The 26,524-nt window shown below is 51.4% G+C and overlaps 1 protein-coding gene across 1 annotated transcript in view; it reads left to right on the forward strand.

Annotated features, from left to right (window-relative positions):
- ITPK1 (inositol-tetrakisphosphate 1-kinase) overlaps positions 1 to 26,524 on the forward strand; it is a 139,656-nt gene that overhangs the window by 13,530 nt on the left and 99,602 nt on the right. The window contains exon 2 of the mRNA XM_084792476.1: positions 20,163 to 20,187. Within this exon, the coding sequence (XP_084648602.1) occupies positions 20,163 to 20,187 (25 nt within the window). The remainder of the gene's footprint in view (positions 1 to 20,162; positions 20,188 to 26,524) is intronic.

Here is a 26,524-nt window from a genome sequence, read left to right on the forward strand (position 1 = left end):
GTTTATTCTCGGGCCCATGTGGTCTGAGGCGAGTCCTCACAGCTGGCTTCTAGTCAGTACAGAGAGTTGGACTCAGTTCCTTGGTGTGTTTCCTCATTTGTTCTGTCACAACCCCGTGACTGCCGTGTTTTGAGTACCCCAGTTTCCTCACTGAACCTACCTGGGATCACACAGCTTATGGGTGCTGGGGTTGGTTCCCAGCTGGGCTTGCTAGCTCTAGGGCCCTACAGGGTCCTCAGGCCCAGGTTCATAGGGATGGGGAGTCACTGTGATCTGTCATCCTGAGCTGCACCCTGCCTCTGAACCAGGCCTTTGTTTAGGCAGTGATGTGTGCTGGGTGTCTGAGATGAGCCATTCCCTGCCACAAGGTCTCAGTGATGACTAGGTGAACCCCCCAAAGGAGCTGGGCTTTCCAGGAGGTGGTGAGACAGAAGTGGCAGCCAGGTGTAGGCAGGGCCTCTCTGTTTCTGGGTTCAGGTGCCAGTCCTGTGAGGGCAAGGGCTGAGACTGCAAAGACCCTGGATGGATGCCTATGATTTCACACACACACTGTCTAGAACCAGTGTGTGTTCCTAAGAGGAGAGAGGTGAGCACCCCAGAAGTCAGAACCTCAGCACTGGCCACCTTTGTCCTTGAATAAGCCTGATTCTGGTCTTTTTCTTTGGTCAGCCTACACAGACACATCCAAGGAGCCAGGGTCGAAGGCTGGTCAATGGACATCCTTGGAGCTGGTCCTTCTCCCAAGTTCACAGGGGCTTGGGTAGGCTTCCCAACACCTCAGAGTGAAGGATGAGGCTGCTGTGCAGACCTTGTGGTATCGAGACCGAAGTGTTTTGGTGTGAAACAGTCCATGTGTTCTGTAAACACATCGGCCGGTTGCCATTTGGCCGTGCTTGGGGAGAGCTGAGCTGTGTATCTGCCAGGATCCCTGAGGATCCTGTGAGCTAGGAGCAGCTGTGACCAATCAATTGGGTCACTGGATCCAGAGGGGTTTGCTGGTTTAAGGGGAGGACATTGACTTGTCCGGGCCTCAGCTCCAGTGATGTGTCAAGCCAGGTCCTGGCATCATGGTACTTAGCAAGTCCCATAGGAAGTGTAGGAGGCCCCCCTGGGAATATTTGTACCTAGAAAAGTGGAGGCATTGGCCACCAGGCTGCTGCTGGCCACAGACTCAAGCATTCTCCCCACCTGAGGACCCCTCTGCAAAGTAGACCTGTGGCATGGGGGATGCTCAGGCTAATGGGGCCTGGTTAGGGTTTGGGGCCTCATAGTTCTTCCTGGAGCCAGAGGAAGAGGATGCCTGTTTGGAACCCTTCCCTAGGCTTGCTCATCCCCTGCAGATGCTTCTATTGGCTGGCCCAGATTTCCAGGTGTGGACCTTTGTAGGCCAGGTTAACAGCTAAGTGGAGACTGTGCTGTAGAAGCCGCCTTCTTTGCTATGGCCACCATGGACAGCAGGGTTGGCCCGACCTTTGTCCTGTCTGCTACGAAGAATCCTCTTGGGCCCTGAGCTGCCCGGGGGAAGCAGAAGCTAGTGTCAGAGCTCAACCCACTCTGTTTAGCTGTGTGGGGATGTTTTAAAGTTCCTATGTGAGGATTCAGCTCAGAGGTCTTGGGGAGTGAACTTGCCACCCACTCCTGCTTAGCTGTGGGGCTTCCTGGTGTCAGGCTGGACATCTGAGGAACCCCAGGGCAGGGCCAGCCCTGGCATAGGAGGCCATGGATGGTCGCAAAGAGGGTCGTTGGTTAATCAGCTAATGAAGTCAGGGCTCTGAAACTGAAACCAGGCTCAGTAGGTCCAGTGACTTGACCCGTGCAATTCTGAGAAGCCTCTGGGGCCTTCTCTGGGAGACTGTGAAAGGTACCAAACAACTTTGTTTAAAAGGTCTTACCCCAAAAGCAAAGAGAGATGGGGGGCACATTAGCAAACCCCCAGAAGTTGGATGTGGTAGTCCATGCAGGAACCCTAGCACCGGGGAGGTTGAAGTAGGGGGATCGCAAGTTCAAGGCCAGCCTGTACAATATAGCAAGACCTGTTTCATGTGAAAAATGGAGGGAGGGAGAGAGGGAGAGAGAGAACAAGAGAGCAAGGGAGAAAGAAAGAATGAACCGCGCATGCTCAAAAATCAAATGGCACCAAGGTCCTGTGGGTAAAGAGAGTCTGTCCCCTTACACTAAGCCAGTTCCCAGAGATAGTTGTGTTGGCGTGTGTGTGTGTGTGTGTGTGTGTGTGTGTGTGTGTGTGTGTTCATGTGTGTTCTCAGACCTGTTCTAGGTTTTGTTTTGGTTTTGGTATTTTTTCAAGAAAGGGTTTCTCTGTGTAGCCTTGGCTGTCTGGACTCACTTTGTAGACCAGGCTGGTCTCAAACTCACAGAGATCCCCCTGCCTCTGCCTGCCAACTGTTCTATGTTTTTATAAGCAAACATGAGAACAGACACACATGCACTCCTGCAGGCACCTGAGGCTCTGCTGCACTCTCTCTCTCTGCGCTGACTGAATTGTCAGTGTCTAGAAAGTACCTCAGGCAGATAGGTTACCTTTGCTGTTCTTTGGGAATACCGGGCCTGTACATGCTCTTGTCAGACTCTGCAGGCTTGGCTTCCCCAGGGCCTCATGGTGACCCCTTCCCCTTGTGTCAGCCAGCTCCTATAACAAATACCACAGCCTGGGGGCTTGAAACACATTCAGTTGTCCTGCTTGGAGGCTACAAGTTCAGGGAAGACTTGCAGACCTGGCCCCTGCTGAAGGCTTTTTTCCTTAGCACACAAATAGCTGCTTTCTAGGTTCACTCTCGAGTGTCAAGGAGGGAGAGCAAACTGACCTTTTTTTTTTTTTTTTAAATAAGAGCACTAATCCCACGTGGGAGCCCCATCTTTATGTCTAAACCGAACTGCTTCCCAAATACTCGTCTCCAAGTACTGTCGCATTGAAGAGTGAGGCTTCAATGTCTGAGTGGTTTGGAAGGACACACACCTTCCGTCTGACACCTCTCTTGCACTGTGGAGGGGGATCCACAGCAAGAGTCACTGCCCTCACCAGCCTGGTAGGGACTTCAGGATCTGGCCATCCGTTCAGATACTGTGTAGGAGGCAGGCTGTCCGGCATGCTAAAACCTGGGCAGCATGCAGGGCTTGGCCAAACTTGAGATCTGTGAACCGGGTTATCAGCATCCGTCTGTGGGGCAGTTTGAGGATGAATTGGTGGGCGTGGGCTCTAGCACAGTGAACTGTGTGATTCTGATTCATTCCCATCTAAACTTTTTTTTTTCCTAGCTGAAGATGCATTTGAAGGCTGATCTCAGAGCTGGTGTAGGGCATGTAGCTAGCGAGGCCCTAAGCCGAGAGGGGCCGATCTTGGGCTATGTCTCTCTCCTGGTTTTTTGTCAGTCAGGGTGGGGAGTCGAGTCCTGTGGAGGGCTGGGAAGGTTCCTGGAGGGGCCTCCTGTGGTGAAGACCCCGAAGGCTGATTTCCTCCCTGCCCCTCTCCCCTTTCAGCACAGCTTCCTACTCCCCACCCTTATCCCATTTGCTTTCCAGAAGGATCCCAGCTCTCCTGGCTTGCACTGAGGCCCAGTTGAAGGAGAACAGAAGGGTGTCATCTCCTCCTTGAAATTAGCCCCCTGCAGACAGCATCAAGCCAAAGTCTGAAGAGACTTAATACCACACGCCTGTCCCTGCTTCTTTCCTGTGCATCCTCTTCCTTTTAGTGTATAATTGCCTAAGACTCTGAGTCATTGTACATGTAGCATTTTGGTTTCTGCTTTCTACACCTGGCATTGTGGGGCAAACAGAGTCCATATTTATACTTTATACTGTCTTTAGCACTCTCTTCCCCTCCCAGTACCTGCCCCCCCTCTCCTTTTGATGCTGCAGTGGGCACATGTTAAGGTCTCTTGGTGACCAGGAGCCCGGCAGTCTCCTACTGAACTACAGCCCCCAGTCCCATAGAATGGTCTTTTAGAATTTATTTTGAAGGCTGGGCGCAGTAGCACACACCTTTAATCTCAGCAGTTGGGAGGCAGAGGCAGGTAGCTATCTATGAGTTCCAGCCTGGTCTACATAGAAAGTTCCAGGCCAGCAAGGACTACAGAGTGAGACCCTTTCTTGAAACAAAACAAACAAAAACTAACCAACCAAACAGAAATTTTGTTTTGTTCAATTATCTTTTTTTTTTGTTTTTTTGTTTTTTTGTTTTTTGTTTTTTGAGACAAGGTCTCTCTGTGTTAGCTTTGGCTGTCCTGGAGTCACTTTGTAGACCAGGCTGGCCTCGAACTCACAGCGATCTGCCTGCCTCTGCCTCCTGAGTGCTGGGATTACAGGCGTGCGCCACCACGCCCAGCTTTGTTCAATTATCTTATTATAAAATTTTCTAACATAAACAACAAAAAGATTAATAAAATCAGCAATGACCCCTTCCTTTCCTCTTAGTACCTACCAAGGGCTAACTGATTTCTATTTCTATTTTTTGTGAGAAAATAGAAAAGTAATTTCCAAAGATGTTGACCTATCTGAGATTAAAGTACAGTATAATTTTTTGTTTGGTTGGTTTTGGTTTTTTGAGACAGGGTTTCTTTGTATAACAGCTCTGACTATCCTGGGCTCTCTTTGTAGACCAGGCTGGCCTCGAACTCACAGAAATCTGCCTGCCCTTGCCTCCCGAGTGCTGGGATTAGAGAATCATTATTTTTAATTGCTATAGAGTGGGTCTACTTATTGCCTATGCTATGCTTTATTGAGCTGTATCTTATTGAGTTTTTAGGATTGTTTCAGTGTTCTTGCCAGGGTTGGCAACACTACACAGAAAGAAAACATCCTTTCTGTTAAATTTAAAAAAAAAAAAAAGGTTGCCAACAGTATTGATACAAGCCTTTAATCCCAGCACTCAGGATGCAGTCAGGTAGATCTCCCAGTTCAAGGCCAGCTTGGTCTACAGACCCAGTTCTAAGACATCCAAGGCTACATAGAGAAACCCTGTCTCAAGAAAAAAATATTTTTTATTTTGTTTTTAATTATACATATGTATCTGTGTCTGAGTGTGGGTGTGCGCACATGAATCCAAGTGCCCCTGGAGGTCAGAGTCCTGGGACCCCCCTGACCTGTAGGTAGTTGTCAGCCTCTTGTCCCTTGGAGCTTTAATCTATGGAGGCACGTGGGGACAGTTAAGGGGGTAATTTTAGCAGGGACCAGAAGATGGAGAATAGATGTAGGAGTCCAGGGCAGTCCCCGTTGTGACCAAGGAAGCCATCTTCAAAGACTAGGCTCCGGGCTGCTGTCTGTTTGGTGGGAAAGGAATTAGCTTCAGAAAGGCTGAGGTGGGGGAACCTCAGGCAGCAGGGACAGTAAGTTCAAAAGCCCCAAGATATACCATGGGGAGCTTGTATTTGGGGATGGGGTCTGTGAGAGGGAAAGGCTGGCAGGGCCCAGTGCTGGGAGATTTAGGACCATGGAGTGCCTGAAGGGCAGAGCAGCTTACCCTAGAAATCAGTTCATGGTCGTCAGGTGCCCAGCCCTGTGCATGTTATCCCCCAGGGGACATTACGTGTCAAAGGAAAAGTCCCTCAGCCTCTGGGGCCTGCTCACCTTCTGTGGGTGATGGTGTCCTGGAGTGGGTGGAAATGTGCCCCGGTCACCGGACTCCCTCCTGTGCTCTCGGAGCAGCCTGAGCTCCAGCAAGTTTCGTCCTGGCTCTTCTTCCAGCCGCCTGCAAGACGCAGGTGTTAGCTCTGGAACAGGAAGGACCTGGGTCTACACAGCTTCTGCTGCTGTGGATTGAGGCACATCACTGAGCTTCCCGGGGCCTGTTTCTGTATCTGCTTCATTAAACAGAGCCCTTCTCTGCAGGGGGCGGCGCAGGCGCACAGCTGTAGTCTCAGCACTCGGGAGGCAGAGGCAGGCGGATCGCTGTGAGTTCTGGGCCAGCCTGGTCTACAAAGTGAGTGTAGGACAGGCAAGGCTACACAGAGAAACCCTGTCTTGAAAAAAGAAAAGCCAAACAAACAAACCCAGAGTCCGTCTGTCTTAGTCACGGTTCTCTTGCTGTGAGGAGACTCCATGACCAAGGCAACTCTTCCGAACTTGTTCCTAAGTATTTCAGTTTTCTTGAAGCTGTTGTGAATGTTTTTGTTTTTTTGTTTCTCCCCCCCCCCTCCCTAGTTTTTTCCTTGGCAAGTTCATTATTGGTATGTTGAAATGCTACTGATTTTTCCATAGGTTGAAGGTTCACCCTGCTGCTTTGATGAAATACGTATCAGCTTTAAGAACTTTCTGGTGGGATTACCAGGATCTGTTAACCACAGGACCATGTTCTTCCTCCTTTGCGGCCACTGGCCTGTCTCGTCACGTTGCTCTGGCCAGGATTGTGAGCAGGATCCTGGGTAGCAGAGCCGTGAGTGGGCAGAGAGCGGGTACGGGAGTGTTGCCAGCTAGCTTTTATGAGGCTAAGACATGGTTGTTCTGGTTTTAGTGTCCCGTGGGCTTTTTATCAGATATTGCACTTTGTCAGAGTCTTCTGTGTCTGTTGAGATGACCATGTGACTGGAGTCTGTGTGTTATATTACATTTTTTTACTTGTATATTGAAGCAACATTGTCTCACCTAAGATGCAGCCAACTCAGTCACGGAGTGTATCTCCTCTTAATGTGTTGCTTATTTATTTATTTTTAGTTTTCTGAGGCAGGGTTTCACTGTGTGTCCAGGCTGGCTTTGAACTTATGGTGATGCATTAATAAGCCCTTGGCTATGATCAATCTGCAAGAAGTTTATTGAGAATTTTTGCATATGTATCTCAGGGATATTAACTAATCTATAGCTTTCTACTTTTGCTGCATCTACCTCGCTTTGGTACGAAGGTCTTAGTGACTTCATAGTGTTCCCTCCCTTTCTATTTTGTTGAACAGTTTGAGGGGTACTGTGTTAGCTTTTGGCACTGGGATCCCGCCCCTAGCCCAGGAGCTACTGGTGATTGATAGCAGTGGGAAGGGGGAGTTGGTTTTCTTTAAGGGTGTGGTGCTTGGTAGATTAAACGTACTTCAGTGGATGGCCACACACCCAAGAGTATATGGCCAGGACTGACTGCATTAATTTTTTTGAATACCAAAAGTTGGGTGGGTTTGGAATGAGGCAGATCTGGGAAGAGGTGGAGGGCATGGGTATGATCAAAATACAATGTATGAAATCCTCAAAGAATTTATAGTGGTTTATAGTGTGTGTGTGTGTGTGCACATGTGCAGTGCCCCATTCCTGGGACCAGCTTTTGTCTTAGTCACTGTTCTGTTGTTGTGAAGAGACACCGGGCCTACGGCAACTCTTAAAAAGAAAACCTTTAGCTGGGGGCTGGCTTACAGTTCCAGAGGTTTCGTCCATTATTGCCATGGCGGGAAGCGTGGCGGCCTGCAGGCAGACATGGTGCTGGAGAAGGGGCCGAGAGTTCTGCATTCAGATCTACAGACAGCAGGAAGAATAAATGCTGGGCCTGCTTTGGGTTTTTACAACCTCACTCCCAGTGACAACCTTCTTCTAACAAGGCCACACTTCCTCCAAGAAGGCCACATGTCTGAAGCCTTCTAATTCTTTCAAAAGTTCCATTCCCTGATGACTAAGCATTCAGATATATGAGCCTATGGGGACCGTTCTTACCCCACCACCACACTTTTTCTTTTCTTTTCTTTCTTTCTTTTTTCTTCTTTTGGTTTTTCAAGACAGGGTTTCTCTGTGTAGCCCTGGCTGTCCTGGACTTACTTTGTAGACCAAGCTGACCTCGAACTCACAGAGATCTGCCTGCCTCTGCCTCCTGAGTGCTGGGATTAAAGGTGTGTGCATTGGTGTTTTGGCTGCATATATGTCTGTGTGAGGGTGTCAGATCCCCTGGAATTTGAGTTACAGATAGGCATGGGTGCTGGGAATTGAACCCTGGTCCTCTGGAAGAGCAGCCAGAGCTCTTAACCACTAAGCCATTTCTCTAGCCTCTGATGCCAGCCTTCTTATGGTCTGCCTGCTGTTAGCATATAAGCCTGTGAGGACGGGAATGTGAGGAAGAAGGGAGATTGCCAGCTGCCTTCTGGGCAACGCCCTTAGCTGAATGTGTGTTGCTCCCCAATCTGGTGCTTTCCCTGGGCCACTGGAAGCACTGCTGTGGGTGCCTCCTGGTCCTGGCGCCTTTGTTGGCTTCATTTTCTCTGCCTGCAGGGAGGGTCTTGGGCTCTAGGTAAAACATTTGTAATCAGCCAGGCGAGGTGGTTCACGCTTTTAATCCCAGCACTCGGGAGGCAGGTGGATTGCTGTGAGTTCGAGGCCAGCCTGGTCTACAAAGCAGGTCCAGGACGGCCAAGATAACATAGAAAAACCCTCTCTCAAAAAACAAACAAGACAAAACAAAACAAAAAACATTTGTAATCACTCTGCAACGACATTTGCAATTATATGTGTACTTGGGAAGCTAATTTTCAAGAGTTTTTTTTGTTTGTTTGTTTGGTTTTTCTTTTCTTTCTTTTTTTTTTTTTTGGTTTTTGGAGACAGGGTCTCTCTGTGTAGCCTTGGCTGTCCTGGACTCACTTTGTAGACCAGGCTGGCCTTGAACTCACAGCGATCCGCCTACCTCTGCCTCCCAAGTGCTCGGATTAAAGGTGTGCGCCACCACCACCCAGCCTTGGTTTGGTTTTTCGAGACAGGGTTTCTCTGTGTAGCCCTGGCTGTCCTGGACTCCCTTTGTAGACTTAATTTGTATAAATGTTTGCTAGCATGCATGTATTTGCAACCACATGTGCATGGCCAGTGCCTGCTGAAGCCAGAAGAGAATTGCATAACTCTGGACTTGAAGAGGCACATGATTATTTGCTTCCATGTGCATGCTGGGAACCAAATGTGGGTCCTCTGTAAAAGTAACAAGTCCCCTGAGCTACCTCTCCAGTCCATAGACAGCTGTTGTTGTTGTTGCTTTTCCTTTTTCTTTTTTTAAATTTTTCTTTTTTTCTTTTTTATTAATTTATTCTTGTTACATCTCAATGGTTATCCCATCCCTTGTATCCTCCCATTCCTCCCTACCTCCCATTTCCCCTTATTCGCCTCCCCTATGACTGTTCCTGAGGGGGACTTCCTTCCCTTGTATATGCTCATAGGGTATCAACTCTCTTCTTGGTGACCTGCTGTGCTTCCTCTGAGTGGCACCAGGTCTCCCCCTCCAGGGGACGTGGTCAAATGTGAGGCACCAGAGTACGTGAGAAAGTCATATCCCGTTGTTCTTGGTTTTCAACACAGGGTCTCTCTGTGTAGCCTTAGCTGTCCTGGACTCACTCTGTAAACCAGGCTGGCCTCGAACTCAGAGACCCTCCTGCCTCTGCCTCCCTGAGTGCTGGGATTAAAGGCGCGCGCCACCATGCCCGGCTCAGGAGGTTTTTCTTTTTTTATTTTCCCCCTTCCTAATTATGCCCAGTCAGCCAACCAGTGCTCTTAGGATCCTCTGTCCATCCTCAGCTGAGAGGCACTTGCTTTCTAGCTCTGGCCTGCCAGGATATCACAGTCCTTTTTGTGGAGACAGGGATGAGAGACAGGAGGGTGGGGCAGGACTCTGGCGTGGCTTCAGGTTGGAGGAGGGTGGTCTGTATCAGGAGGCAGGTTGGTGGAGCAGTTGATGGACGCTGGGTGGCAAGTGACAGCAAATTCAGTTCAGATGAGCGTCAGCCAGAATTTCTGGATTCAGGGCCAAAAAAGACCTGGCCCCCGGGGCCTCAAATCCTTACTTCCATCCTTCTGTACTGTGGCCCGGCCACTGGGGACCTCTTCTCAGATCCAAACTCCGCTACTGCCAGCTTCCTACCTTGGGTCCTTTGTATGTGCTTGCCCGCCCCAGTGCCTGGCAGGTTCTCCCCTCCTTCCTCCATCTCGGGTTCCTCCTAGCTTTAGAGCCAGGCGTAGCCCCTCTCCGGTCTCTCATGGTCCCAGCCTGTAACTATTTCAGGGCTTGCTTATTTATCTTGGGGTCAGGAACCTTTAAACCTGCTAGTTTCACTGTTGCGTTCCATGGGTGAAACTGCCTGGCACTTAGTCAGTCTTCAGAAGCACGTAAGTGAATGGATGAATAAAACAATCTCTTAGAATAAGGAGGAGAGGGGCTGAGGGGAGACCCAGGCACCCCGAGGACTTTAGTTTGAGAAACTTAAAGTAACTGACCCGTTGTGAACTGGCCTCATGGCTCCCTCTTGAGCTGCACGCTGACATCTGAGGTCATTCTTGGACACCCACTGCCTTCCTGAGTGGGTTTCAAGACACAGTTGACCTCTGCGTTGGCCTAGACAAAAGAGATAGGTCCAGAGCAGGCTTCTTTCTGCCTGATGGCCTTGGCAGGCCCCTGGGCACCATGGTGTCCCTGCTTCTATACCCTTGGAGGGGTCCTTCTTGGGCTAAGACTTAGTGGTAGATTATAGAAAACAGGGTGTATCTGGCGTGGGGTGAAATACAGGCAGGGGGTCGGTCAGTATGTGTGGGAACCAGTCTGTGGGCAGGACACAGCAGACGGGGTGTGGACTGTGGGTGGGGAGGTGGCATCTGTTAGGGGCCTCGGTGCCAGGTGCTAAGAGAAGCTGCATGACGGGGCAGGATGGTGAGGTGAGTCACGCTTCTGAAGTAGAAGGTCACTGGCTGGAGGGTGGACACATAGGGCAGCAGGGAGCCTGTCTGGAGACCTGCCTGCTGGCCCACGGCACACAGGTCTGTGCCTTTTCACGTGTTCCTTCCAACGCCTGGCAGGCAGGTCTCCTGCTTTCTTCTCTTCTAGCTAGAGAAAGATATTCCTGCGTTTGTCATTTGTTCTGCACAGGGCCCCAGTTCTTGGCATTGGTGCGTTGGCTGTTGTGACCCCCGTGTGGGGCTCTTGAGGGATTACTGCAGATGTTTGGGCCCCGTTGCCATGACTCCCAGCTGCAGAGGCTGGCAGGGCTTGAGCACCGGGAAGGAAGGGTGTGTGTGTCATGTGCCTGCCTGCAGGGTGCTAGCCCTGGAGCTTGACTCTGGGCAGTGGGGTCTTCTGAGACCTCATGCTGTCCTCACTTCTTCCAGCAGCCCCCCCCCCCCCCCACACACACCTGTACCACAGTCCGTCAATGCAGCTGGATTTTCTTGTTAGCAGGTTCAGGCATTTTTGGAGGTTTGGTGGTAGTCTCTGGACTTTGGCTCTGTCACCTTTCCCATGCATCAATCTCCTCTCTTGACTGTTGGCAGGCATCTAGAGCCTGCTTGCATTCCTCTCAGCATGGGCGCCCGCCTCCTACCTGGCAGTCTTTTGCTCTGGGAGCTAACTGCCTCTTTTGTGGTTTAGTAGACACCTGCCTTCTCATCCCTTTTGATTCTTAGAAGTTCCCTTCTGCTTGAAAAGTCAGCCCTATGCTGAGAGGCAACCAAGGGGACCCTGGTTTATCCTAGTTCTAGACCGTGGCTGTGGCAGGACACGTCTTGGCCACAGTACTTCCGGATGTTTGAGGACAGTCACACCTTAAGGAGTGTCTTCTGTGCCCTTGGCTTTTTTTTAGTCAGGGTTGTTCCTCAGGTGTGGAGGACTCTGCCCCCCAAGAGAGGATTTTTAGCCAGGCTTGGGGCAGGGGTGGGCTGAGAGACCAGAGGCAGCTGTGTTTAGAACACCCTCTCTTATCAAATGTCCCATAGGCCTCATCCAGCAGACATGTGCCCCATACAGCCAGGTGAACAGCCCCATACAGGCCACCGTACCTTGCTGTGGGCTTAGGAGACCCTTGCTGAGAGATGACCCTGAACGTAGACTGTGGCTTTACTCTCTGCTTGCTCTCAGCCTCGCGCAAGAGTGTTAGCGGACTCTGAATTTGGGACCCCAAGCGTGTGTCAGTCCCCTGCAGCAGGGCGGCAGAGAGCCTACAGGAATGAGACAGCCCAGGTACTGCAGGTGTTGGCCGTACAGCATTTGTTTGGCGGTACCCAGGCCTTCAAAATCCTGGAAACTGGAGGGTCCCAGGCATCAGATCAAGTTGCTGCCTGCTGGGATAAGGTGCTCAGTGCATTTGGGGTGCAGACTGGGGCCGGGTCACTGTACCCCCTCGACCTATACATGGGGAGCTTGACTGGCCTCTGCATGGCCCTGGTATGCCTGGGTGCTGACCCAATTTTAGGTTCCAACTGCTCCATCCATGCTTGGAGAGTCTGTTACTACTCAGAGCATTGGCAGTCTGGGGGTGGGGGGCTTACGTCAGAGCAGGGAGACCTGGAGTTAGATGTGGCTGGCCTGGGCGTCTTTCCTTGACCTCAGTACGAACCTGGGGTCAGGATCGTCACCCATCTCTCCAGCTCACTGCCAGTGCCTGAGGCCCTGGTTCCAGGGTCCAGGATCCCTCCCTGCCCGTCTCCTCCCAGGTCTGCTGTTGTCAGGGACTCCTATGGTAGGGTCTGTGTCTGCTCATTGACCCTGTGGGTACCATATAGATTTTCTTTGACCAGGTGGGTTCCCTTGAACTCCTGGCAGGTCCCCTCTGTCCCCTTTCTACCCTGGGTGCTTCAAGGGAGTGTCTGGGTGTTCCAGGGTGACAACTGCTGCAGCCTCGGTGCTGTAGCTGACAGAACAAGGTCCCTGCCAGAGATGGCTGGTCCTCGTGTTCAGACTCTGTGACCCAGCTGCCTCCCATGCTCAGAGGGCGCAGTGCCATCACAGGGATGATCCTGAGGCAGGGAAATTGCCCTGAATTAGCTGGGTGGGCCCAGGGCAGTCACAAAGGTCCTGATAAGAGGAGAAAGGAGTGCCAAAGAGAGGGGATGAGGCAGTACAAGTGGAGGCTAGTCAGCGATGTGGCTGGGAGCCAGAGACTGTGACAGTTTCCAGAACTGGAGAGGATGGGGCAGGGTGGAGTCCTCCCATCCTGGGAAGGAAGAACAGGCTGACCCACTCCGTGGAAGGGTCTGTGTTGCTCTTAGTTATCCGCTGCGCTGGTTTCATTTGTTACAGAGGCCAGAGACTATGAATACAGGACTCGCTCACAGTGCACAGCTCAGGCTCTGGGCTGGGGTGTGACTGCAGCCTCAGAAAGCCGTTTCGGGTCAAGGTCAGAGTCAGGCTTCTTGGCTTTCTACCCTACCACAGACCAGCGGACAATGGCAGGATAGAGTCATCCATCATCTGCTCCTTGGGCTTGCCATCCCAAGTTGCCTAAGGTTTGGGCAGTATTTAGACAAGTCTGGGGGGTTGGGTGGTGGGTGGGAGGCCCAACTCTTGCCCTTGCTGTGATGTGAACCCTCAAGCGCCTCCTGCTGGTGAGGAGAGTGAGGCTGTTGGCTCAGCTTGGGCCCTCAAGGCAAAACACACTAGCTCATGGTTTGTACTCCGCCACCTTTCGTGTGGCTGTTAGCACAGGGCTGTTGCCTAGGGTCTCTGTGCCAGGGTGGCACGGTGGCAGTCAGGTAGGGAAAAATCTGTGCCCCTGAGTTCCCGTATTGTCTGTGATCAGAATCCTTCTGGTGGTCCTGGGACTAGGGACCAGGAGGGAGTTTATAGTTGAAGGGTGTGTTGGTTGCTCGGGACACACTTTGGTTATAGGTGTGGAGCCTTTGAGACGGTCAGTGCTCCGCGTGCTTGCTGTATACATGCAGGGCTGCTGCTGTAACATCCGGTGTGCCTTGAAAGTAGGTGTTAGGAGTGTGTGAACCACGGAAGGCAGGCTTCTCCCTCTCAGAGCCCCCAAGTACTGGCTTTCTGCTCACAGCTTACCTTGCTGTCCTGACCAAGACTGATGCATTCTTGGGTCTCAGAGTACTGCGTCCAGGAAGCAGGCTGCACTTTGGGCCTCAGTAAGGCTGGCTGGTAGCTAGTTGGGGGAGGCCTAGAACCCTATAGGTTCTTCTCATAGTCCGTTTCCCCCAGTTGAGAGCCCAGAAGATTTCAAGTAGAGATTCTTTTACTTTAGAGAGTTTAGCTGGGTTGGCCACACTGTGGATCTGTAGAACACGTCCTGGAGGGCTTTGTGGCTCACCCCAGCCCCACTGTGACTCCATTCTGAAAACCTAGGGCTGGGTTGCGTGGGCACTGTATTCCCAGATGCATGCTTCTGGAAGGGCAGCCGGATGAGTCACTTGCTCTGCCCGTGTGGGTTTACCATCATGAAGAGCCCCTCCCTGGGCCCCACCAGCTTGCTCAAGGTCCGAGGAATTGATGAGTCAGGTTGTACTGAGACCCACACCTGGGCCTGATTGCCTTCCTTGGGTGGGGCACATAGTATGGGCAGGGTCTTTAGGATGCTGAGTTTCCAATGAAAGGAGTGAGCCCCCATCCCATAAAAAAAAAAAGACACATGGCAGCTTTTAGTTTATCTGGTTCATTTCTGGTGCTGTCCAAACAATTCATATGTTTGTATTGGCTTTAAAACTCTGTTCATATGTTTTCTTTATATCAGGCCATTTCAGTTCTTGGCACTGTTAAATAGGAGGGAAATCCAAATCACAGAGCAGTCGGCAGGGAAACCAGGATTCCGGGGAGGGAGCAGGCAGGCAGGTGGCTCCAGGCTGAGTGAGCCTGGTACTGGAAGTCTGGAAAGTGGGCGCTAATGCAATGTAGCTCCTGCTGGGCATGGAAGGCAAAAGATCAAAACCAGCCTCTGGGTCCAGGGCCTCGCTGCCTGCAGTCTCATGTGAGCCACTGGCAACGTTGGCTGGTGGTGCGGCCGCAGAGCCACGGGGGAAGGGCCCTTGGTGTCTGTGGTACGAGAGCTGGCCTCAAGGGTGGGCTGCAGTTTGCTATGTGAAGGTGGGCGTTTGTAAAGAGATAGCTATGAGAGGCCAATGTCGGCCAGGGTTAGGGGACTTAGAGAAGACTATGGGAGGTGGGGTGGTGGTGAGAGAAAGGTCCTGTTGTTACTGGCTGCTCAGCACCTTTATAGGCTGCATTTTCGCTACTGGCCAGGAGTTGTATTAAAGCTTGGGGGGTGTAGTGATAGTGCATAGCCCTGCTTCTCGAAGGGCAGTTGTAATTCAGGGCAGGCTAGGTCAGGCTGCAGGGACAGATGCTCAAGAGGGCAGAGACACCAAAGGCCCAGCTCAAGCTCATACAGAGTCCACTGTGGATTCTCCAGTGCTGTGGCCCCTTAGCCTTAGCACTGTGGTTACTTTAGACTGGATGATTCTGTCCTGCACATCACAGAGCCCCTGTCCTCTAGATGCCTGCCTGTAGCATCAGTCCCAGTTGGCAGTACCCCCTGCTCCTGTAGGTGGGGTTGAGGGAACAGCATCTCTCCAGCATAGGCTGGTCTCAGACTCACAGTCCTCCTGCCTCTGGGTGAGGGTCCACCCGGTGACTAGCTTCTCTTCCCAGGCTGGAACCTTCTCATCCTCTGATGTTGCCCAGTGCAGGGGGACTAGTCAGAGGGGCCAGTGGTCATAGTTGAATGCTGCTTCCTGAAGTACGTGCCATTTCTATTCAGGTTTCATTAGCTAAGGCAAGTACTGGGCCCGTGGCTAGCGGTGAGGGATGGGCCATGGAAGAGGACTGCCGGTGTGGACGGCCCCGTCCTGAACCTGGAGCTGCTCCTCTCCAAAGGAGGGGCCATCTTTCTTCTCTCCAGAAGCTTTTAACTCCTGTAGGGCACACTGTCCCTGGAGTTCTGGGGAGGAACTTGCCTGGAAGACAAGATTATAATAATTCTGAGTAGACCTCTGCACCCCCAAACTTAACAAACTTTATCAAAGAACTTCCCCTAAGTGCTGGCTTCTAATAATATTTAAATTATGAGGCTTTAACGTTTCTGGTTTGTTGAAAGTAATGGATTTGCCCATAGTAGAAATACAGAAAGTGAAGACCCGCCTCCAGGTCATCTGCTGCTGCCCCAGCCTTGTAGCCCTGGTGAACACTGTACTCTCTGGGCCCTTCTGACCTGCCTCCCAAGGACCCGGATGTTGACACTGGCCTAGAACCTCAGTTCTGAGTGTCTGATGTGGTCATTGTCGATGTGCGGCCCTGCCACGAGGGTCACTTCAGCTTGACTCTGGGGAGGACTTGAGAGACTGCCTGATGTTTCATTCACTGGCCATCAGGGACACAATGGAGAAATCCGCTTTCTCTTCAGCCCCTCCTCCTAGCTGCCCTTGCCCATGACCCGAGGTCTTGCTGAGGTCATTTTCTTGTGGCTCTTTTGGATTCATTCTGTGTACACAAGTACTCCTTCTTCTGGGAGATTGTTCTCAGCGGAGTTGTGTACGGTACACAGGGTTCTGCCCCTCACGGCTCTCTTGTGGCCTTGGAGTTGTTCCTCATGGGCACACACAGAGCTTCCTGCCTTCTTCTTCTTCTTGCTGCCTCATGCTGTTCCTTCAGTGGCGTGTGGCTTGTCAGTGGCACTTCTCCTGGCAAGTACTTTGCTCTGGTCTTCCGCACTCACAGACAGTTTGGCAGCTGCCATCCCAGAGCCCGCAGCATTCATCTGGGTGACGAGGTGGGACGGTGTGGAGTCACGTGACAGCCAGCGTCCCTGGTTTCTCTCCCCTCTCCTGCCTTTTTATGTTCCTCTCTTTGGGCGTCAGATTTCCTCTCTGAACTTTCTGGTTGCAGCAGGATTTCAGAAGTCTGCCTTTTGAGACTCCCTGATGAAGAGTTGAATTGAGCCCAGTGGGCTATTTAATTTTCTTGTGAGGTGGATGTGGAGTAGGAGGTGCTATGACCCCCACCTGCCTCTTCCCTAGAACTCGGAGGTCTCAGAGGCTCAAGCTCTCTGCCCAGCGCTGAAGGCTTTCCTTGCTTATCTGGGGGTCACGTCCAACTGTGTCATGCCAATCTGGGAACCTTTCCCAAGCCTCTGAAATCCTCCTCCTCCCTCAAGTAATAGGATAACCCAGGCCTGCTCCTTGTGGGGCTGCGTGTTGCCAGTGAACAGTGAACGCGTGTGCGTGGGGTGTGGACTGAGAGGGGACTCTCTGGCAGTGTCCGTTTGTCCTATCTTTTCCTAGAGGCTCTGAGCTGGGTGAGTGCTGGGCCTCCTGGGGCGGGAGCTCAGCCCTTTGTAGGGTGTCAGTCAGGCCAAACTTGCTCAGTTGCCTTTTTTTTTTTTTTTAAATTAAATACATCCCATCTGTTTTCAAACTTAGAGACCTCCCATTGCTTTTAAAGGATTGGGGTGACATAGAATGGGGACTGTTTGGATGTGACTACAGGTGCCTTAGCAGGTGAGAGCCACACGCTGCCATCATTTGGATATCAGCAGATTTCCTCAGAGGACAGCAACCAATACCAGAGGGAAACCGAGGCCCAGGTGAAGCTGGCCCCACCAGGCTGGGCGATGTGTGTCTATCTGTCACTTGCCCTTCCCATCCAGATTTTGTTGATATTTAAGAGTCTACCTCTGAGCAGCTCAAGGCTGTGTGGCCTGGGCCAGCTACAGTTTTCTCTCTCCAGTTGATTTCGGAGGTTCCTCAAGATGCTGTTTGTTCCCTTGCTGTGGGCACGGCTGGCCTCAGGCCTTGCTGCTGCGTGTCTGGCCTGTGCCTTGTGCGGTCATGGGAGCAGGTAGGGGATTGGCTGCCGTTTCTTCAGGAAGTGAAGGGACATGGAACGGCCTGAGAACCCCCAGTGATAATCAACAATAGCGTTCTCTCGCCAGGCTCTTTAGGGCCACATTGTTTTGGGGCACAAAATTGGAAGGTATCGTAGCCCTTGCCCCCTCCAGTTGGCCCAGCTAGTTCTAGTGGCCTTCAGCCCAGCCGTACCAGTTCCTGTGATGGTCCTCAGGAAACGTTTGCCAAGCAGCTGGCAAACATGTCAGAAATGATGAGGGTGACCTCAGCTGAGGGGAGATCTTGCCTGCTTCCCAAGGCTGCAGGGACGCGGGCTGGCTGTGGTATTCATTATATCCTGTGAATGCTGTGCCAGGGCCGGGAGCTAAGCTGTTTTTTCCATATTTATAGCTCTACTGGACAGCAGCCCTTTATGAGGAGCTGTTGGCTGGTGGGTCCCAGAACTAGGCCTGGGGCACGGTTTTTTAATTTTACTCAGTCTCTGCCTCAAAGAACCTAGGTGAGTAAACTTTAGGCCTCTGACCTTGCTTGGGCCCAGCATTCTCTAAACAAATACCTTTTCTCAGTAAAATACACACCTGGGCCATTTCAGTCCGTGTGGGTCTTGCTTTTACCATTTCTCCCTGAGTGTCACAGCAGTCTATACTGGGGACTAAGGGACGGAAAAACGGACACATCGGTTCATGGGTGGGTCACGGGGGGGGGGTGGGGGGGTGGGGGGTGGGGGGGGAGGTTGGAGGTAGAGAGTGCACACCCAGGAGAGGGCTGAGACAGCCCTGCATGCTGGACTTCACAGAGAGGGGCCCTAGCTGGGTCTTTCAGTAGAAGACGTGAAGGCAGCAGGGAGCCCCAGTGTGTGACAGTGTGCTCTGGAAAGATGCACACAGCGCCCGTGCGCTTAAATGGGGCGAGTGAGACAAGTGTGATGGATGGTTGGCTGTGGGACTGTGTAGGAAGGTGAAAGATGAAAGACACAAAGCCAGGCTAATTCCACTGTGAGCGAAAACAGATTTGTTTCCCCGAGCCTGGCTTATTTCATTTAGCACGGTGATCATTTTAGTTCTATCCATTTCCCTGCAAGTGCCATGGTCTCTTTTTTCTCTTTACAGCAGGATGAAATTACACTGTTTGTTTGTTTTGTTTTTCACTGTATGTATTTCTTTCTGCATTCCTCTGTTGACAGAGCCGTAGACTGGTCCCATATCCTTATCTGTTGTGAATGGGAGCAGTAAACATGGGTGTGCAAGAATGTTCGTGGTATTCTCACTGAGAGTGCTTTAGGCATATACCTGAGGACAGGCTGAGGGAAGGAAGAGGCCTAACGGAAGGGAGAGGGGAGCTAGTGAGGGTGGTGAAACACGCGTGACATGCAGTCAGAAAGAGGGACAGTTTGAGAGGAGAAAGGTGACTAGAAAGGAACAGGCAAGAAGAGTGAGTATGAGCAAAGTGCAACGGTGTATATGTATAAAAATGTCACAGTGAGTAATAGTATAAAAGTATATGTAAGCCGGGCGTGGTAGCTTATGCCTTCAGTCCCAGCACTTGGGAGGCAGAGGCAGGGGGTCGCTGTGAGTTCGAGGCCAGCCTGGTCTACATAGTGAGTCCAGGACAGCCAAGGCTACACAGAGAGACCCTGTCTCAAAAAAAAAAAAAAGTGTTCATAATAATGGCTGGGTGGTGGTGGTGCACTCCTTTAATCCCAGCACTCAGGAGGCAGAGGTAGAAGCAAATAGATCTCTCTGAGTTCGAGGCCAGCCCAGGCTAAATAACGAGCCTTGTCTTGAAAAACAGAGGTGTGTGTGTGTGGGGGGGATTCATAATAAAGTATAAAAGCTATGTTGGTTACACAGAAAAATGGTTTAGTGGCAGGTATGGTGGTACAGACCTTTAATCCAGCACTTGGGAGGCAGAGGCAGGTGGATTGTTGTGAGTTCAAGGCCAGCTTGGTCTCCGTAGCAAGTTCTAGGCTAAATAGAGCTACACGGTGAGTCCCTGTCTGAAAAACAAAACAGAAAACCAGAGAAAAATCTTAAGAGTTTTGTCAGGTACAGTAATCACTCCTCCCCCCAAACCCAAACAACTCCCCCCCCCAAGCAAACAAACAAACAAACAAAACCAAGCTCAGGCTAAGAGTGATGTGGCCAGCGAGAGCTCAGGGAGTCCCAGAAAGGGCCAGGATTGGAGAGGCACAAGTGAGGGCCTGGCTGGCTGGTGCGCTAGGCTGTGGCAGACCTGGGAACCAGGCCAGGGTGTTCAGATCTAGGTGAACATTTGGGGATTGTTGAGGCAAACGTGAGCCTTGGGGCTGTCCTGGCCTGAGCGCTTTGTGCTAAAGGCCCAGCCTGGCTCAGGGCTGGGAGCGTGTGTGTGTGTGTGTGTGGGGGGGGGTGTTGTGGGGCTAATACTTGCTGTCAGTTCTACAGGGCTCCATCCAAGTTCCCCCTGGGAACCAGCCACCTCTTCTAGGTTATGAGAGGAACTGGGGGTTCAAGGGCTCATAAACCGTGTCCTTGAAAGGAGCTTCTTCTGAGGCTGCTGGCAGGAGAGGCATGGCCCGAGGAGCCCTCATGCCGCTGCTTTCAGCTGGCTGTAGTGGCTGGTCTGGAGAGGACGCTCCCTTCCCACTGAAATAACACTCCTTTTCTTTGTTTTCTCCACAGGAAGCGAGGCATAGAGGTCGTGCAGGTGAGTACGGGACCACTTCTTCACATTGTCATGTGATGATGTAAGCACGCGCTTGATCTGTCTGTGAGAGTTTGGGTGACTGACCACTTTTTATGGGCACCTGGAATTGTGACGACCCCCCCCCCCCCCCCGCCTGCCCCGGAGATCTGACATAGCTTCTGTCCCCAGCTGGGTACAGACTTGGGCTGGTGGCCGCTTGTGTTGGGAGCGTTACAGTGGGCGAGGAATAGGGAGGGCCAGGGTCCCCCCGGGGGTCATGACACTTGGGTTGGATTAGGAAGGATGAAGGGACAGTAGTGCCTAGCTGTGTCCCATCATCCCGTGCTCTCGTCTGTGCTCAGTCTTGGGCACATTGGCTGGTGGAGGAAGGGAAAGGGGGAAAAAATGGAAGGAGGAGGCGGGAAAAGAAAGCATGGATAGAGTGAAGGAGGGGGGGAGAAGAAAGAACGGAGAGACCATGGCCTTGAAGTGCATATCGAGGCTCCAGCAGCAGCCGGCTCAGGAAGGCTGGCAGCGTTGACCTGTCTGAGAGAGCCTGCGTGTGGGATTACCTGCTGAAATTCCGGGAAGAGACATTGGCCCTCGTGGTTGTGTTTGTCCAGGGATGGGGAAGTGGTATCTACTTCCATATAAACTCAGACATACAGACCCACAGTGAGGGACAGGTTATGACACGTACACCAAAGCTGTGCCTGGTTCCCTTTGTCACCATCACTGCCCCTTCACTGTCCCTATCCAAGACGAACTTGACCGGACCATGTAGCAAGCTGCCCACCCTCCCAGTCGCTTTGAAGGCTGTATCTGCCTGCAGCTGCAGAGGGTTTACCTGAAATGGGGACCAGACCAAGGCTGACAGCAGACATCTGGAGGAGGGGCATACATCGAGCCCTCCTTTGTTCAACTTAAGGAGGCCCCCTACGCAGCAGCTGTCGGAAAGGGTTTCCCCATCCAGGCACGCACATACCTGGCGGGCTGTCATCGGCCCTGTACCCTGCCTGTGGGTGGAGCAGGAGGCTGGAGCCGTTGTTTAGAGTGGGCCAGGAAAAGTCTTCTGAAATCTTTCAGGATGTGCCTGTTGTTCATTTGGCTGATAACTTGAGGGAGGAAGTGGTGGCTGGGGGCAGAGTGAAGTCAAGCTGGGCACTTTCTACTCAGGCATCTAAGAATAAAATCTGAAGAGATGCCTCTCCCTGCCCCTCCTCCTGGCATCCAGGAGAGTCGTGAGAACTTTACACTGAGAGAGACTGCAAAAAAACAGGGCGACAAATCACCTGGCTGGATTTTCAAAATCACCTGGGCTTTCCCAGGATATGGGCTCCTGGAAGCCGGGCCTAGGCAGAGGGTGCTAGTCACTGGGTTAGATGGGAGTCAGTTAGAGACTTAGGGTGACCTTGTTTGAGCCATCCCTGTATCCATGTCCTCTGTCAGGGCCCGGCTGTATGGGAGAGGAGGTGTCTCTCTTGTAGAGATGCGGAAACGTTGTGGCCCTTTGGAGAGGGCAGCTGTATGGTGAAGTTAGGGTTGAGTTTACAGCTGTGGTCTTGCTGCCTTAATGCATGATCCATTTATAAGACACTTCCCACCTAGTGTGGCTGGCCTTTCACTATTGTCTGCGTGGACGTAGGACCTCGGTTCGGGACCCAAGCATATGAGGAACCTGGGGAAGATCCTGCCTGTTTATCCAGGTCACGAAAGCCATTTCTCTTCCTGTTACCCGTTGGCAACAGTGACAGCATCAGTGATGAGCATTTATGGGGACTGTGGTGTACCAGGAAGTGGCCGTTTATTCTAAAGGAACGTTGGTGTGTATAGCCTTCCCTAGGCATGGGATGTGCACTTCCACGTGATGTGCAGCAGGGAGAGCTGGCAGATCCATTCTTTTGCCCCAACCACTCCTTGCCAGGGAAGCGTATCTGGTAGAGCATGGTGGCCTGGGCTCAGGTTTCGGGCTGTGTGATGAGCCTGCCGGTGTGTACAGTGGGCTAATCGGCAGGCCTGTCCCAGGCTCATGAGGCCTGAGTCAGTGCAGGTGATATGACTGGCACTGGGCCTGGCACACAGAGGCTGATGATCCACAGAGCTGTACCTCAGTGTGGCACCACAGGACACAGCCCTCCATCATCGAGGGAGGCAGCTGGTCATTATAACCCCGGGAGATAATGGCTGGACATAGTGCCTTGGTGCTAGTAACAAACCTGAAAGAGGACCCGATGGAGTTATCAGCTGGCTAGCACATGGGTGATGAAATAACGGTCACCTCTCCTTTCCTTGCTTTTTTTTTTTTCTTTTAACGTTCGTGTCTATAAAAACTGAAAGCTGGAGGTACAATTAAAACTGTCTTACTCTGGCAATAGGTAAGACTCATCCGTGGGTGCATGAAATGACTTTTTAGAAAGTCCCATTCATCTCTTCAAAGTTGTGTTTCTAACGGAGCTTTCTTTTTATTCATATCACTCGTGCAGTTTTGAGTCTATGTTGGCCATGTCGATCAATTATATATTAATAACTGATAGTGATTTAGTTCAGAAGAGACTTCTGATGTATGCAAGAGCTTTATGACCACATTAAAAAGTCTTTGAAGGAGGAATAGTATGCACATAGATTTCCTTAGCTCAGCGGTATAGTCGAATAATTAGTGAGAGGCTTTCCGATGTAAAATGCCCTGACAGTTTAAACATCTCCAAGGGAGGAAAAGGGAACAGTGTTTGCTTTCCAGCTGTCTAAAAAGGACTTGATTATATAATCTGAAAATGGATGGTGGTGGATCGCAGATCACCAGGGTATTTAGACCACATTGGATCCATTTGAAAGAGAAATAGTAACAGTTTTACTTTCTAATGTTAATATTTACATCATGCTGGATATGACATCCTCCACAAGTATTTAAACTACAGGACATTTCAGATGTCAGCTTAGAAAGGGGCCGTTGGAGACAGTTTTAGACATTAATCTTGGGGTTTGGTTTGAAGGCTGTTTACATCTCAGAACCAGGTACTTCCTTAAAGAGGGACAACGGCAGGTTCCCCCACAGGGTGTCCGCGAGGTGTCCTTGGCTGCCTGGCTTCTCCTGACCTGATTTACTGTAAGTTGTCACTGTGTGCTCAGGTTAACTCAGGAGAAGGAGCAGGGGCCCAGCTTTGTGTTTAGTGCTGAAGCGCTGGGCGGAACCCAAGGGTCGAGGCACAAGGCGTGGATTGAACAGGCATCGCTCTCTCTATGGCAGCCTGGGCACCTGTGTGAACAGTCGGCACTAGCTGACCAGGGGCATATCTGGTCAGACGGGAAGCCTCCCCAGGGGAGGAGTCTGGCTGGTGAGGGTAAGCTTTACATACCCAGTAGGGCCTGCCTGAAAGGCACGGTCTAAGCCATCAGACTTGCTTACCCGCCAAGCCCGAAAGCTTCAAACACGGCCAGTTGCTAAATTGGCCAAGTGCTAATACAGAGCGGTGTCCACCTTCCTGGAGAAATGGATCCTGGGAACAGCTGGGGGCAGAGGGCTGTTGGATTCAAGGCTATGCCTTGGCCTTCCCTCAGGGCTCATCAAAAAAAACCCTGTGTTTCTCTGATCTGGTCTGATAAATTCAGGAGAGAGGCCTTCTTCACATATCCCCGAACTCAGTGGAGCAAGACCCAGGAAGCCTGGGCCGCCTGCAGCCAGGATGCTGAGGAGAGCCCCCACCCCAGCATAAGCCTGGCTTCCAGCCCGTGGGGAGAAGGCAAGCACTGTTAGCCTGGGCTTTTATTTTAAAATGCAAATGAGTAAGCCACAGTGTGAAAAGTACAGTAGCCAATTATAGATTCTTCCTTCCAAATTCTTAGCAAATTCAGACATTATGAAAGCTAGTCTTGGGACCGCTTGACAAATAATGTTCCCCAGATTCATGAGGGGCAGGCCCTCTGTGTGCTAGTCTCTCCTGAGCCGGCACCCATTTTCTTTAATGCATATAAGGTATTTTGCCTGTGTGTATGTCTATGCACCACATGCATGCAGTACCTGTGGAGGCCAGAAGAGGGCATTGGATATCCTGAGACTGGAGTTACACATGGTTGTGAGCCACTGTGTAGGTGCCAGGAATTGAACTGAGGTCTTCTAGAAGAGCAACCAGCCTGCCGCCAAAAGCTGGCAGACAGACACCCTCCAAGGACAGGCAAGACAGACGCAGAGAGGAGCAGGCCGGATACCTCCGAGAGGAGGCCGTGTGCTCAGGATTGGAGTAGATTTGGTGCTATGCCTCGGTGGTTTTTGGGGTGGGGTGTAACCCCGGTAATGCCTGCTTGGAGTTGATGGGCAAGTCCTGTGGATGGAGCGGGCTTTCTGTGGTGAGTTAGAGTCTTTGAGGGAACGGAACGAGGAGGAGGTGGCAAAGCGGAGGCCCCGCGGAGAAGGCGGTACCTCTTGATGAAGAGTGAACGGGGCCTAAGTGTGATGGGACGGTGTCAGGGTGGCACGGTGGGATCAGCATAGGCCTGCATCCAGAACTGGAGGCCAAGGGAACCAGTCTTCTTAGTGATTAGTGGTCTAGGCAGGTTGGGCTTTGTGTCCTGAGATAGTTAGCAAGAGACCAGGCTGGAGAGAACGGGAGAGGCATCTCCCACACTGAGGGGCTGGGCGAGCTTGGTTGGGGCCAGAGTCCGGGCACTGAAGGGTATCTGATGGGAACGAAGTGCGCTGTGATTGAGGTGGGAGGAAGAGCCCCCCTGCGGGCACAGGGAGGTTGTCAGGGAAAAGCTGGGTTGGAAGGCAAAGAGCCAGGTCTCTAGCAGGATGCTTGGGTTATAGCCGAGCAAGGGGAGAGTCAGTGTAGCTATAGTTATAGTCAGTTTCCATGGTGACTGGAGGAGGCAGGCCAGGTGGCACATACTGGTACCTGGGTAGGTTTGGAAGTAAGGAAAGAGTGAGGGGTCAATCCCCAGGAGTTCCTTGTTTCTTTCTGGGTTCCAGGGACAGGAGAAGGAACAGCCAGGAAGGGGAAGGAGGTTGATGACGGAGAGGTGCACTGAATTCAGGGGACACAGGCTTGTCCTCAGGTGTTGGCTAATTTAGAGCCGGGCCATTTGCCTGCCTGCACAGTAGGCTTCTCTGTAGTGATCACAGCCCAGAGTTCTCCAACTCAGCAAATGTTACTTGTAGGATGTTTCTTTTTTGCCTAGTTTCAGGTGTGTTTTGATAGGTTCATTAAAGGTATCGAGTAATTAGCCCAGCTAGGTCCGCTCTGCTGCCCTATTCTGTTCCGTGTCCCCAGCACCTGGCCATGGTGCCCTTGCTAGACTGTTTCCAGATGGAGGGACCGTTCTTCCAGCTCTTCTCTCTTCCCGGTTCTCCGGGGCTAACAGCACCGTGGGCTTTAGTAGCGCTCTGGCCCTTAGAACAGGAAGAACCTGTGGAAAACCTCTGGTCACCCTCATTGTACACAGTGGCTTTCTGGGGACTACCTGCCCACAGCTGACCCTCAGCAGACCGGTACCACCAAGGATGACCACCACAGTCTGGGAGGCTGGCTCTGCACGCCTGAGTTTCTGCCATGGTGTTTCTGGTTGTGGGATTATTTCTCCTCCTCCTCCTCCTCCTTCTATAAAAGTGGACCTTACATGGCACCTTGTAAGTGCTAAAGGAATCTGAGTCACTGCTCTTCATCCTTTGCTGTGGACAAGGTGGCCTCTGAGGGGACAAATGTGGCTTAGAAGAAGCTGTACGACTCACTGGAGAGGACTTTTGGACAAATTGTATATGTGCTTTTTTTTTCCAATTAAGATACAGATTTTTTTCTAAATACAGAAAATTATTTTCACTTAGTTACTAATTTGGATATGTTAAATAGACAAACTTAATAATGGCACATGGGGTGGGAAAGTTATGTAAATCAGTGTCTGTTGTTCATACCAGGTTTTTTTTTTGTAGCCATTAAAAACATCTCATTTTTGAAAGACCTTTAGTACCAGCACTGTGAAGCAAGGAGCAGGCAGATCTCTCTAAGCTCAAGGCCAGCCAGACCTACAGTGAGACCCTGTCTCCAAAAACAAAACAAAACAAAACAAAACAGAAATCCCATCTTGGAAGACAGTGTGAGGTCATTCTAAAGATGGCTCGCGAGTCCTGTTAGCATTTGCCAGGCGGTTTCTGTTCTAGTTGTGTGTGTGTGTGTGTGTGTGTGTGTGTGTGTGTGTGTGTGCGCGCGCGCCTTCCGCTGCTCGGGATCCCTATAGGCAGGCCTCAGCCTTTTCTAGCCTTCCTGTTCTCCAGCCTGACTCACTGAGTCAACAGGAGAACATCTTTGAACAGAACAGTTCTGCTTCATCATGTAAGTGAGAGAAGGTGCCCAGAGAAACAGGCTCCGTG

This window comes from Acomys minous (genome assembly GCF_964271855.1).
Source record: "Acomys minous genome assembly, chromosome: 8".
NCBI lineage: Eukaryota > Metazoa > Chordata > Mammalia > Rodentia > Muridae > Acomys > Acomys minous.